Here is a 15477-nt window from a genome sequence, read left to right as displayed (position 1 = left end):
CTCTCCCTCTCCCTCTCCCTCTCCCTCTCCCTCTCCCTCTCCCTCTCTGCCCCTGCCCCACTTATGCTCTCTCTTTCTCAAAAATAAACATTAAAAAAAAAAAAAAAGAAAGAGAATGTCAGATTACATAAAAAATAAATTCCCTACCATGTATTGCTTACAAGAAACCATTTTAAGTATAATGAGACAGACAGGTTGCAAGACAAGGATGGGAAAAGACAGATCACATAAACGCTAATTTTAAAAAGCTGAAGTGGCTACACTGATACTAAGCATAGACTTCAGAGCAGGATTTATAGAATAGGCAATCAACTGCTGGTGGGAATGCAAACTGGTGCAGCCACTCTGGAAAACAGTATGGAGTTTCCTCAAAAAGGTAAAAATAGAACTACCCTATGACCCAGTAATTGCATTACTAGGTATTTATCCAAAGGATACAGGAGTGTTGATTTGAAGGGGCATATGCACCCCAGTGTTTATAGTAGCACTATCAACAATAGCCAAAGTACAGAAAGAGCCCAAATGTCCACAGACTGATGAATGGATAAATACCTGCGCGCGCGTGCGCGCGCGCGCACACACACACACACACACACACACATACACACACACACTGGAATATTACTCAGCAATCAAAAAGAATGAAATCTTGCCATTTGCAACAATGTGGATGGAACTAGAGTGTAATATGCTAAGCGAAATAAATCAGAGAAAGACAAACATAAGATTTCACTCATATGTGGAATTTAAGAAACAAAACAGATGACCATGGGGGAAGGGAAGCAAAAACAAGATAAAAAAAAAAGAGAGGGAGGCAAACTATAAGAGACTCTTAAATACAGAGAACAAACTGAGGGTTCCTGGTGGGGTGTTGTGTGAGAGGATGGGATAGGATAAATGGATGAGAGGCATTAAGGAGGGCACTTGTTGGGATGAGCACTGGGTGTTAAATGTAAGCGATGAATCACTAAATTCTATTCCTGAAATCATAGTTACATATATGTTAACTAACTTGGATTAAAAAAAATCCTATTGTTGGCACAAAAACAGACACATAGACCAATGGAATAGAATAGAAACCCCAGAACTAGACCCACAAACGTATGGCCAACTCATCTTTGACAAAGCAGGAAAGAACATCCAATGGAAAAAAGACAGTCTCTTTAACAAATGGTGCTGGGAGAACTGGACAGCAACATGCAGAAGGTTGAAACTAGACCACTTTCTCACACCATTCACAAAAATAAACTCAAAATGGATAAAGGACCTGAATGTGAGACAGGAAACCATCAAAACCTTAGAGGAGAAAGCAGGAAAAGACCTCTCTGACCTCAGCCGTAGCAATCTCTTACTCGACACATCCCCAAAGGCAAGGGAATTAAAAGCAAAAGTGAATTACTGGGACCTTATGAAGATAAAAAGCTTCTGCACAGCAAAGGAAACAACCAACAAAACTAAAAGGCAACCAACGGAATGGGAAAAGATATTTGCAAATGACATATCGGACAAAGGGCTAGTATCCAAAATCTATAAAGAGCTCACCAAACTCCACACCCGAAAAACAAATAACCCAGTGAAGAAATGGGCAGAAAACATGAATAGACACTTCTCTAAAGAAGACATCCGGATGGCCAACAGGCACATGAAAAGATGTTCAGTGTCGCTCCTTATCAGGGAAAGACAAATCAAAACCACACTCAGGTATCACCTCACGCCAGTCAGAGTGGCCAAAATGAACAAATCAGGAGACTATAGATGCTGGAGAGGATGTGGAGAAACGGGAACCCTCTTGCACTGTTGGTGGGAATGCAAATTGGTGCAGCCGCTCTGGAAAGCAGTGTGGAGGTTCCTCACAAAATTAAAAATAGACCTACCCTATGACCCAGCAACAGCACTGCTAGGAATTTATCCAAGGGACACAGGAGTACTGATGCATAGGGGCACTTGTACCCCAATGTTCATAGCAGCACTCTCAACAATAGCCAAATTATGGAAAGAGCCTAAATGTCCATCAACTGATGAATGGATAAAGAAATTGTGGTTTATATACACTATGGAATACTACGTGGCAATGAGAAAAAATGAAATATGGCCTTTTGTAGCAACGTGGATGGAACTGGAGAGTGTGATGCTAAGTGAAATAAGCCATACAGAGAAAGACAGATACCATATGGTTTCACTCTTATGTGGATCCTGAGAAACTTGACAGGAACCCATGGGGGAGGGGAAGGAAAAAAAAAAAAAAAAAAAAGAGGTTAGAGTGGGAGAGAGCCAAAGCATAAGAGACTGTTGAGAACTGAGAGCAAACTGAGGGTTGATGGGGGGTGGGAGGGAGGAGAGGGTGGGTGATGGGTATTGAGGAGGGCACCTTTTGGGATGAGCACTGGGTGTTGTATGGAAACCAATTTGACAATAAATTTCATATATAAATTTAAAAAAATCCTATTGTTATCATCTTTGTGGATGTTATATTTAGTATATATTACAGTAACTACTTTAATTGCTCTTACTGCTTTTTAAAATTAATAAATTAAAAAACATAAGTCAAAAAGAAACAAAAAACAAAACAAAAAAGAATTAGTTAGAATGGAGCACCAAATGTTGTATGAAGTGTTGAATCACTATATTGTACACCTGAAACTAATATTACACTGTATGTTAACTGGAATTTAAGTAAAAACTTTAAAAAAATAAAAAGAAAGGGGAAGGAGAAAAACAAAGAAAAGGCAATCAACATATGTATAGAAAAATCATCAAATGTTTGAAAGCTAAACAACACATTTTAAAACAATCCATGGGTCAAAGAATAAATCACAAGGGAAAACAGGACATACTAAAATGTATGACATGCAATTAATATAGTACTCAGAAGAAAATTTATAGCATTAAGATGCTATATAAAAAGAGCAGGGGGTGCCTGGGTGGCTCAGTTGTTTAAGCAGCCAAGTCTTTGATTTTGGTTCAGGTCATGATCTCAAGGTTCATAAGATGAAGCCCTCCATAAGGCTCCGTGCTGACAGTGTGGAGCCTGCTTAGGATTCCTTCTCCCTCTCTCTCCGTCCCTCTCCCACACATGCGCATATGCACACTCTCTCTCACTCTCAAAATAAATAATAAAAAACTGAAAAAAAAAAGGACAAAGTTTTAAAATCAAGGATTTAAATTTCTATCTTTAAAAACTAGAAAAAGAAAAGCAAATTAAATCCAAACTAAGCAGAATAAAATTAATAATAAAGAGAAGTGCCAAAATCAATGAAATAGAAAACAGAAAGCAATGGAGAAAAAAATCAATATAACAAAAGCTGTTTCTTTAGAATCAAAAGAATTAATAAAATTCCTGCCAGTATGATCAGAAAAGATAAGATTCTGTATCTTTTAAAAAAAAAACTTTATAATGGAAAATTTCACACATATGCACATATAGAGAGAGTAGTATAATAAACTCAACATAAACAATCACCCACTCAACTCATAGCCAATGTTGTTTCATCTAAACCACTTCCCTCCCATAATTCTCTCACCCTGGATTATTCTGAAGCAAATCCCACACACTGTATTATTCTATCTGTAAATATTTTAGTTCATGAATATGATGACCTCATAAGTGTATAAACCGATATGTTCTGTGTTATCATGCTACAAAGGAATAAAGTTTAATCTGTAAACATCAAAAATGTCCCAACCATCTTCTTCCCTTCCCCAGGCTTAAGGATTAGCCACATCAACAATCTTAACCCCATGAAGGTAGTTTCTCTAACTGCCAGAGGGAGAAATTCTGTTCCTTACCCTTTAAGGAACAGATTTCGGGAAGGCCTAGTGTCTGGTCTTGATGAAGGATTAGAAACTGAGCTTTGATTCACACTGATTGACAGTGAACATTCAGGCATATCCTAGAGTTTGCACTTGGTCGCTGTACCTGGTGAGCAGCCTTGTACAATAGCCAGAGTCTCCACAACAGTCAGGATTCACCAGGAGGGTGTAAGCCTCCCTGCTTCCCGCCCGCCCCCCCCCACCTATCAACCCAAGAATGACAAAGGTGACCTGATGGGATCTTTGTCCTTGTCAGCTACTGGGCCCTCATTCTCAAATGAGAATATGCTATGTCATCCTCTGTTTTTGTGCAACTATCACCACGTGGATATGTTTCTGTAGCCTTTGCCACTAAACAAATGTTATATTCTTGAACTATGTAGTGTTTTCCCTTCAATACTATCAATACTCCATTGTGACACCATGAAAACTAGTGTCGGAAGTAGGAATAATATGAATGTAGAAGACTCTAAAAGACACGTGAAGAGTATTCAGGGAACTAAAGGGAAAAGAATACAGTGGGCCCATATCTGGCACTGGACTATAAAAACTTACAGATGATGAGAGAAAAACTGTTTCAAAGAGGGATGTACACAGCCTGCTATTGGGACTCTGGGCAGTCAGGTACATGAAACTGAAACAAATTACAGTCTTAAAGGAAAGGAGCTAGACTTAACAGTTTTTACATTGCTTCTATTGGCAGATGTTTTCGAGGGTCTTCAGTGGGAATTGGAACAGGAAATGACTGGGTTGGTACTCTAACCTGGTAAGAAAAACTAAGACTGACACTGTAAATTCCAATGTCCGGGACAGAGACACCTGGAATGGTAATGATGGGGAATGAGGAGAAGGTCCCAGGATGTCCTAGAGACTGTGAAGTACAAGGTGGCAACTTCCCAGACAGAAGAGAGCTCTCTGCCAAAATTGTAGGCATGAAAAGATATGGCAACAGAGCTAAGAAATGTTTTCAGTTTTCACTGATCTGGTTCTCTCAGTTGAGGGAAGAATGTGTGTAGGGACTATCACAGGCAAGAAATATGAAGTTTTTAATCGCAGGGAAGTATGTTTTAACATGTGTGAGCACCAGTCTTTGTTTTCACAGACCCTTCTCCCTCAAACAGAGCTGTAACCTTAAAGCTGTGTGGTTTGGGGCGGCAAACTCTTTTTTTTTTTTTAATGTTCAAAATATATTCTCAAAAATTATTTTCTATTTGGGATAAATATTTCCCAAGCGGGAGATTAAGAGTACTTGAGTCATGAAATGTCTATTGGTAAAAGAAGAAACTTCTTTTCGAAATACGTTCAAAAGAAAGATAAATACATGTACTATATTAAGCCAGGTAAAAAATATGTGAATATTTGGGCTTTGCCTAAAAGTTGTAACATATTTTTCATCATTTCAATATGATCCATAGCTCCCATAAACATGAAAGTGAGATGGTTTTGAGACAATTTAATTAAAATATTAAATAAGTGAATAATGTGGCTAGATATAATTTCTAGAAGTGGTGGATGATTTGGTGGATAGGAGCCAAAAGAAATGAAGGGAGAAAGCCTAGCTTCTTTAAGGTTAAAAGTCTGGTTAATGTCCTCTATTGGGAGAAACGGTCCTCCACGGGTCTCTCACTCACCTGTACATTTTGTTAAGCACACCAAGAATGTGAGGCCCTGAACATTTCTCAAGGTTGTGTTTGGCACGAGAAACCTTAAGAAATGAGGCAATGTCTCCCTTGACACAAAAAACAGGCTTGCTTACTTCTGGCTATAACATGGTAGGTTCTCCAAGCTCAGAGTTCCTCTACTATAATACAGTTCACTGCCTAAACAGGTATTTATCTGGGCCCTTGGCAAAATTCCCCATGCTCCCCACAATGGGACTACAGGGCAAGGAGGGCACTAACCAACACACAACATGCTGTCTATGACACAGGCAGTAAAATCCTTTGTTTCTGAACCGTCCGCTAGTATCTTCTGTCAACATCCATGAAACCATACCAGGCAATCGTATTAGCCGTTAAGTAGGATAATATCAAATTCCAGATCCGTTACTTTCTCCCCACCCCTTTTGGTTCAGTTTAGAGTCTTCTACTGAGGCCATGGCCTCTGTGCTGGGGGTGGGGTGTTTGTACGTGAGTGTGACAAAGATATGATGTTTGAATAGGAACCCACTCGCCACTCTCAACCCTAGTTTCTTCAACAGACTTAGAAAAAAGAATCTATACTACTCAGTTCCTGAATGAAAAAAGCAAAAGAGAGAAAGAATGAGGGAGTCGAACATGATCTGACCTTCTCTAGCCATGAAAAACCATTAACTCCTCACAGAAGTGACAGCAAAATAGCCTGGGGCAGCATCCCATGTACCCCTCGGCAGTGGTGTTTCCTGTCTGAAAAGAGATGCTCGTTGCACATAAAAAATGATAACCTCACTGTCGCTAGCTCCTAAGCAGAGAGCTAATCTGAAGCACTAAAATTCTCTGGAAGGCATGGGATAGGGCCACCCTTGGTAAATACCAGGCAGTTCAAAAATATTACTGGCCTAAGCCCCCACCCAAATACAAACAGGAAGCCCAATGCTTAGTCGACCTGTTTGGATTTTGGCAGACCATATTCCACACATGGGATTCCTACTGAGCCCAATCCACCAAGTAACCAGGAAGAGAATGGCTTTGTGCTCATCTCTGGGGTAAGCATGCAATTCTCACACAATGAAAACTTGGGACAACCACAGGTGTTTTAATTTCTGCCAAAGTTCATATATCTGGACTCAGCTTCCTATCATTTGTAACTTGCTAAATTTAAAGTTTCTGAGTTTATTTTATAGAAGATTAAAAACTTCTTTGGATGGGTCCAAAACATCTGGAACTTATTTATAAAGGTACTGGAAGATTTCTACATTTAATGTGATATAAAACTACAACTGAAATAGATTACATACAAACACATAATGTCTTACAGGAATTAGTTCTTGTGTAACCCAGACAATATTATGAACCATAAAAAGTGTTCCATGTCAGGGGTGCCTGGGGGGCTCAGTCCGTTAAGCATCTGACTCTTGGTTTCAGCTCAGGTCATGATCTCATGGTTCGTGACTTTGAGCCCCATGACGGGATCTGCGCTGACAGAGCGGGGCCTGCTTGGTATTTTGTCTCCCATTCTCTCTCTCTGCCCCTCCCCAACTTGTTCTCTATATTTCTATCAAAATAAATAAAAAATAAACTTAAAAACATATATATTAAAAAGTGTTCCATGTCAACTTTTGGGATAGTTTTTAAAGTCTCTGGTAATTCTTGGTATTATGTGGATTGTGTTTGTTTGAGGACATTCTGAATCAGTTTTTTGAAAGTTAGACTAATAAAATACTGAATTAATGAATATTTCTATTCAATTAAAAATTATATATAGGATTTTGCTTGTATGAAATTCTGAGACAGTGCTTGGTGTTCCCCTGGAGGGAAGCTAGAATTCTGTTTTTCTTTTTAGGCAGTTGGGGGGCCAGTGAGATTGACAGAGGAGGAGTCTGAACTTGCATATATAGGAATGAGTACCAGATGTTCAGAGAGGGTAATAAAGAGAAACACATGCTATAATAGGACAATATATAGCATGGTACATTAAAAACCTGCTATGTGGGAACTAATTTGGATGTAAATTTTAAAAAATTAAAAATAAAATTAAAAAATAAGGAAAGAAAGAAAGAAAGAAAAAAAAGAATTAAAAAAATAAAATTTAAAAAACCTGTTATGTGGGAAATTAATAAATTTCCCTATAAGAACAACATCAAAAGTGGGACGCCTGGGTGGCTCAGGTGGTCGAACATCCGACTTTGGCTCAGGTCATGATCTCATAGCTTATGGGTTCGAGTCCCATGTCAGGCTCTGGTCTGTGTTGACAGGCTCAGAGCCTAGAGCTTGCTTCGGATTCTGTGTCTCCCTCTCTCTCTGCCCTTTCCCCACTCATGCTCTCTCTGTCTCTCAAAAATAAACATTTAAAAAAAATGTTTTTAATTAAAAGCAAAAAGGAACAAGATCAAAAGAAACCTAATTAAATCAGAAATGTTAACATGACCCTAGGAAATTTTCTTTTACTCTGTCATGAAAGAAGTACTACATAAGGGCTCATGTGAAACAATATAAATTACATTCCCAGCACCCTGTCTTGGTATCAAATATTATTCTCCCACTTCTGAGATGATTTTAATTCCTGATTCTCCTCAGGAACACATATCTGCCTTACCCTCTGAGTGAGGTGTGCCTCTAGACCCTTTATTTTTGGTTATCAGATTATGGTGAAGCCCTTTTGATAATAAATGCATGAACAAAATCTACCTTCCCTGAGGATTAAATGAATTTATATATTTTTAAGAAAGTTGATCCAGAGTTTCATTCCTGGACTCTGAGACATTGTTAGATATTGTTTTCCTCCAATGTATGTTTTAAGTACAAACCTGAATTTCATTGTGTTAAAACTGTATTTCATCAGGAAAAGGAAGAGGCAGCCTTAGAGAGAAGGTCAGAGAGAAAATGGCCACACTCCAAATAAAAGCAGCCTTCCACCTCCTGTCAATTCCACCAAGACCTCTCTAGCATAAACAAATTTCATGATTTAGACTCTTACCTAAGGAATCTCCCATTAGGAAAATGCTTTAATTCTTCCACATAAGGATACATTTTGTAGGAAAACAGGGAACAAGGATTACCTCCTTTCAAAAAGAATGCAGAGAATAATACGATACTAATTTCTAAGTACCACACAATCTGGAATATCACGAAATAGATAGCAAGGAACTAGGGAAAGATTGCAAATATCAGAAAAATTTAAAAACCAGAAAACACAAACATGAAACAAACAGAGGGGGAAAAAGGTCCAACTTAAAGCAGAAAAAAAGTGCTGTTAAGAATTTTTAAAAATTATAAAGTACTTTAAAGACAAAGTACTTAAGGGCACATGAAGAACCTCCTATAATAATCATCAGAATCTGAATAATAAACTGAAATAGTTCCCCTTGGTACACTGTAAAGTATGCAATTTTAATTATGTGATTTTTCCAGCTAATTTCTACTTCAAAAACAGTAAAGTACTTCTGCTTACAAGGTGGCAGAGACAAGAACTTTTCTGAACCTCTCATATACACATTGTCATCAAAATTTAAATGAAGAGAAACATGCCTTTGAGTTAAATCACAATTAGCCCTCAGATCTGTTTTTTGAAAACCCACTGTGTGCCAAACACTGGTGGCCTGCACTAAACAACAGTTTATGTTTGTAAAGCAGTTGTCCCTTTTCGGGTTCTCACAAATGACATTTTAAAACCAATTATTTGTGGGGCGCCTGGGTGGCTCAGTTGGTTAAGTGTCCGACTTCGGCTAAGGTCAAGATCTCACAGTTTGTGAGTTCAAGTCCGGCGTCGGGCTCTAGTGCTAACAGCTCAGAGCCTGGACCTGCTTCACATTTTGTGTCTCCCTCTCTCTCTCTGCCCCTTCCCTGCTCATGCTGTGTCTCTCTCTGTCTCAAAAATAAACATTAAAAAAAATAAAAAATAATAATAATAAAAATAAAACCAAGTATTTGTTTCCCAGCATTAATAGCACATGCTGAATGCATCTATTATTATAAATTGCCCCTACTCAGGAAAGTCTTAGTTTTCAAAAGATAAAATATATCCTGATTTTACTTGTGTATATATGTTTTACATAGTTGTGCATGGAAGTCAATCAACAATGATAAATACAAACAGATTGTCCAACAAAATAAAACAACAATTTTTGGGGAAAAGAAATGGCACATTTGTCAGGAGATATCCACAAATAATTAATTACTTTCACACAATAAAGATGTTCTCTTAATACCAGAGTCTCATAAGAGGATTCTCATTACTTCCTAACCATCTGTCATCACTCCTCCCCAAAAACTAATTAGGGTTTCATCCAATCACACATTATAAATCATGCAAATGTGGATGGCAAAAAACACAGTTTAAAGAAGTTAACATTATAACATTTTCTATTTTAAAAATCACGGGCTTCAGAACTAGCCTTTCAGGCTTTAATAATTACCCTGCTTATTTTTCTCATCTTTTCCTGATTAATTATTAGATAATAAATTTAGAAAATTGAACTTAAGAAACTTACAGATAGTAGAGTTTTCCTGCAGCAGGAAGTTCCCTTTTCCGGTAATCTATCCCAGAATCTAGCTGGACAGTCTTACAGTATTCCTACAATCCAAACACATAAATATCTTCTTAAACAAGTGGTGCCTTAGAATTATGATCTCTCTGCTATCCTTTTCCTTTTTTAAAATTTTTAAAATTTTTCCTCAATAAAACAGTGAGTTTAGGACAAAACAATATAAGTCATGGAAGATTCATAAAAGTTGAATATTAAGTATATTATCAAGCCCCCAAAAAATCAGTTCAAGAAAGTTAAGATTTGCAGCATGCCTTTCTGAAAGTTTGCTAAAACAGTGCTATCAGCAAACTCTCCACATAACTGCATTCCATTAAAAAAAATTAATTTTTTAATTAAAATTTTTTTATAATTTTATTTTTTTTAATTTAAAAAATTTGTTTAGGTTATTTATTTTTAATACAGAGAGAGCATGCAAACAAGTTGGGAAGGGGCAGAGAGAAGAGAGGGAGACACAGAATCTGAAGCCGGTTCCAGGCTCTGAGCTGTCAGCACAGTGCCCAACGTGGGGCTTGAACTCATGGATCATGACCTTAGCTGAAATCAGACACTTGACCGACTGAGCCACCCAGGCGCCCCTCATTAAAAATTTTTAAATCCCAATTTCTGTTACCAGGAAATAAGGAGCTACAGGCTATCAAAAAGAATAACTCATGGGTCTCCAGCACCACAAAGGGAGAGAGTTGGGCCAGAACATTAGTATCCACAATTTAAAGCAAATGATCATATTAAAGTGATGCTGTATGTATACCTGACCTTCACTTCCAAATGACTGCCACCGCCCTTGTCCCTTATTAGTCCCCTTTCCAGTCATCAATGTCATTAGAGTGCTTTCCAGTAGACACCTTCCTTCACCCTGAGTCCCATTCTTCTATTCTCCCTATTCTTTCCTCTCCATTACCCCAGGTTGCAAATGTGCATGGAAACTCATCTCACACACACACACACACACCCTGAAACTCCTACTCTAGAAGCTTATGAACTTTTGCTACACCTATCTTGGTCAACTGGCTTTCTTTTAAGGGGGAAGAGGGGACAAATATATATTATACACACACACACACACACACACACACACACACACACACACACACTCCAGTAGAACAATGGTGAGCAAGGGTTTTCAGAACAAATCAAGAAACATTTACACGTTGAACTTTTTGTTTTCATCCAAAATGAAAACTGCTCTATGAAAATTCATGAGGAAAAAATCATATTTTAACAACTTCATTACTTTTACTAGTGAAAAACTGCTTTTTGGGGGTCAAGGTAATTGTGGCAAACTGTATTTTCCAAAGATGGCTGCAACTGTCTCTCCATCCCAAAATATTGGGATGTTGATATTCCAACCATCAAGAAGTGGGGGCTATGCTCCCTGTCCCCTGAATCTTGTGACTACGATAAGATGATGCTATGAGATAATATCTGATGTGACCTTCAAGGCAGCTTCTTCCTTGTTAGCTGAGACACTTGCTCTGGAACCCTGACCTGTTAGGTAAGCATCAAACTACCTGAAGGCAAGCATGCCAGAGAGAGCTTATAGCAGCCCATACAGAGACGCGACCTGGAGAGACCCTGAGAGGACAGGAAGACAGAGGTGTCTGATACAGCTGTTCCAGTTGTTGTCACTATGGTACTAAAGGAGCCAGAATTGCCAGCTGAGCTTTTCTCAAATCCCTGATCCACAGAAACCAGGAAAGATAATGAAGCAATATTATCTTAAGCCTCTAGGTTTTTCAGTCATTAGTTACACAGCAGTAGATAATCACAACAGTCATATCTGGGCATGCTGGAAATGTAGCAACATTCTTCTTCTCTGAAATTGCATCCTGGGTTGAACTGCTATCCAAGAGCTGAGGGCTGTTTATCATCAGCACTATAGGCAAGAGATTGTACACAGTGGTAATGAGAATAGATTTCTCCTCCTCCTATGCTGCAGCTGCTAAGTGGCTCAAGAGAGTAAGATAGGGTAATCAACAATCCCCCTGGGACTGAGGGGCTTCCCCAAGACTGATAGGCTTTTCTGGATGCAGGACTTTGGGTGCTAACACCAGGACAGTCCTGGTCACCTTAGGAATAACCCAGAAATCTGAGCTAGAAGGCTGGAGTATTTTGATTTATATGTCAGCAATTGTGAATTTGTTTAGGGATTATTTTATGTCCACAAGAAGAAGGTATTCCCCTGGGGAAGTCTTCAAAGCTGAGCTTTTGAACTCTACCCGTGGCGAACAAGCCCTGACCCTAACAAAGTCATACCACCCTACAATGCTAGACTCACGCAGCCAGTTGGCCTCCCCACACAGACATCCCTAACTTGCCATTCCAAGTTGCTCAAATCCACTCCCCAGGTCTCACTCTCAGGACTCAAGCCCCATAACCCACCTAACCAGAAAGGAATATGGTATTGTCAAATACATGGACTCTCCTCTTGCCTCAGATGGCTTCTCAACTTTGAGTAATGTGCTAAACTTGGGAAAACAGGCACTTCCTCTCCTTGCCCATCCTGCAATTGTGGGGGTTCAGCCATCCAGTACAAAAAGGAGACAACTTGTTTAGGTAGCACTTCATTCTCTGTCTCTCTGAAGGAAATCTGTCCAGGTTTTCATAAGCCACCTGTACCGCAGGCAATATAATAAATAGTACTGCAATGTGTTCATGTAAGTATATTTACCGAGGTTCTCTATTTCTTTTAAACCACAATTTATCTTCCATGACCCAATACTCCTAATTTAGCCAAAATTTTCCTTCTTTTTTTTTTTTCTGTTAAAAAAATAAGGACTAATGGAAGTTACACAAGCTTCAATTTCTCTTTCTGGGTAACTAACTTCTCTCTCATATGAGTGATTAAACCCTACCGAATGATTGCATTTGTACATTCACTAATCACCACTGAGGAATACCTAATCAGCAGCAAAAGAACTACAACCAAAGCCCTTAGATTTTAGCTCTTAATTGTCTGACAAATACTAACACTCCGTTTATATTTTTAAAGAAAAATAAGCCTCAAATTTTCAGATTTTATTCACTTAAGCTAAGTTCTTCAAAACACTTTGCAGAAGGAGGGTGAAAGCTAAGCAGTTTCCCTGTTAGTGAATCTAGTCAAAAGGGCAAGATCTAATTTCCTAATTTCCAGGGATATTTATAAGACCTGTGACCTCTTATCACCATCCATTTGAAATGAATAAAATTAATCAGCTACCAAAAGAAATTTATTTTTAAATAGTTTGTATATTTACATATACAAAGGACAAATACAATTATACAATCTAAAAATGCAATTAGGAAATTTGGAGAGGAAGTGGAGGGAGGTTAACATACCCATGGGAGCATGTGCATGAGTGAAAGGCCTTGACTTTGCAAAGAAAAATGTACTACTCAAAAAACCATATTCTAGCGGTCTGCATTTTCCTCAAGAGCTATTGTGTATATTTTTAGCAACTGCGAATAATACCATCAGAAAAATAGGCATCCCGCAAAATAACTTTATAAAGCTACTACTGTGGCTTTTCCCTTCCAAATTGGCACAAAAGAACAATAAACATTGTGGAGAAAAGCCTTAAAAACCACAATATATCAACCTCATAAGCAAAAATTGAAATAATAAAGATTTGCCCACCTTAAATACTCTTTACTATAAAAGTAATATTGCTTATTATGGAAAATTTGGAAAAAGAGTAAAACCATATAAGTCAAAGTTTTACGTCTTATCTAAGTGATTATATTAAATAGAAAATTAAAAGATACATATTATTGAAGTTTTTCTTGACAATATTGGACTGATTGGCTTTATAAATTTTTAATAAGTAAGAATAAGTAAGTAATACAAGAAAAAATGGCTGAGGCCTTTCTACTTCCAGGAATAACTAAGATCTGTCTTTTTACTTAAGGCTTTAAAACTATATCTTTTTAAGTTAAAAAAAGTGATCCGTGCTCATTGTAAAAAATTCAAATATTAAAGTGTAAAAGCAGAAATAAAAGTCTATCATCCGCTTCTCAGAAAAAAGTTTGCTTATAGCATATATCCTTCAAGTTTTATATACACGTATAGAGATGACGACAGAGAAATTAGGATCATATTTATATACACAGTTGTAAGCTTAATTCTTTCTGATAACTTAAAAGTTGTATGAGAGAAATAACTAGATTTAAATACAGGAAAGCTACACTGAATATGGTACTATCTTGTTTGCCAAGAATACAATTCTGTAAGTAAATGACAAGTAAGAGTACAAGACAGATACTGAACCAAAACAAAGGGAGGGGCGTGGGAGACTAGCTAGGTGTACCAAAAAAAAAAAAAAAAAAAAAAAAAAAGGAGGGGGAGTGGGAGTCTAGGTGGGGGTACCTTTCTTTGAGGCAGGTATACATTCAAATATGTATGCTGAAGTACGTATACATTCTAAGATATCTGCTTCAATCTCATTTAAAATAATGTGTTACCACTTTTAAGTTTAAGCAATAATATATAAAATTCAGTACATAATAGGGGTAGCTGGGTGGCTCAGTCATTTGAGTGTCCAACTTCAGCTCAGGTCAGGTCACGACCTCACTGTTCGTAATTTCAAGCCCCACATCGGGCTCACTGCTGGCAGCGCAGAGCCTGCTTCAGATCGTCTGTGCCCCTCTCTCTGTGCCCCTCCCCTGCTCAGATCTCTCTCGAAAATAAACACACATTTTAAATAATTCAGTACATAATAACCTTGTACATATTTTTAAGCTTCTTATAATGTAAGTATAACACAAGTACAAAAAAGTACACAAGTGGGGTGCTGTGTGGCTCAGTCAGTTAACCGTCCGACCCTTGATTTCAGCTCAGGTCATAATCTCACAGTTCGTGAGTTCGAGGCCCACATCGGGCTTTGCGCTGACAGCACATGGAGCCTGCTTGGGATTCTCTCTCTTCTCTCTCTCTGCTCCTCCCCCTGCTTGTGCTTACCCATGCGCTTTCTCTCTCTCTCAAAATAAATAAACTTAAAATACATAAATGTCCAGCTCAATCAAGAAACAGAACATGACTAGAACCTCGGGAGTCCCCCTGGTATCTATCTTCTACTTCTTCAAAGGTAACCGCTACCCTGATTGTAGCAACATAGAATTTTGCCTGTTTTGGGAGCTTTATGTAAGTAGAAGCACCCAAGATGTATTCTTTTGGGATTGGGTTCCTTCATGTGTTTGAGATTCATCCACCCATATGTTGTGTATAGCTGTAGTTTGATCGGTTTTTCATATCCACCATGTGAAGAAGCCACAATTCATTGACTCATTCCATTGATGACAGACATGTGGGCTGTTTCTAGTTATTAGCCCTTTCAAATAACGCAGCCACGAGTATTCTTCGCACATGATTTTTGGTGCACACGTGCACATGTTCCTGTTGGATATATACCTAGAAGAGTAACTGCTTGACCACAGGGTAAGTCTGCTCAGCTGTAGTGAACCCTGTCAGTGTTCCGAGGTGACTGTACAACCTATACTCCCACCAGTAG

The 15477-nt window shown here is 38.2% G+C and overlaps 1 protein-coding gene across 2 annotated transcripts in view; it reads right to left on the bottom strand.

Annotated features, from left to right (window-relative positions):
- The window catches only part of AFG1L (AFG1 like ATPase), a 203560-nt gene that overhangs the window by 51170 nt on the left and 136913 nt on the right, over positions 1–15477 (bottom strand). For both annotated transcript variants that reach the window (XM_040474323.1, XM_040474322.1), the window contains exon 9: positions 9938–10020. In XM_040474323.1, the coding sequence (XP_040330257.1) occupies positions 9938–10020 (83 nt within the window). The remainder of the gene's footprint in view (positions 1–9937; positions 10021–15477) is intronic.

The sequence above is a fragment of the Herpailurus yagouaroundi genome, unplaced genomic scaffold, assembly GCF_014898765.1.
Source record: "Herpailurus yagouaroundi ecotype Mexico unplaced genomic scaffold, PumYag 139, whole genome shotgun sequence".
Classification (NCBI taxonomy): Eukaryota; Metazoa; Chordata; class Mammalia; order Carnivora; family Felidae; genus Herpailurus; species Herpailurus yagouaroundi.
The sequence above is the reverse complement of the archived record's forward strand: the minus strand, read 5'-3'. Positions and strand labels throughout refer to the sequence as shown.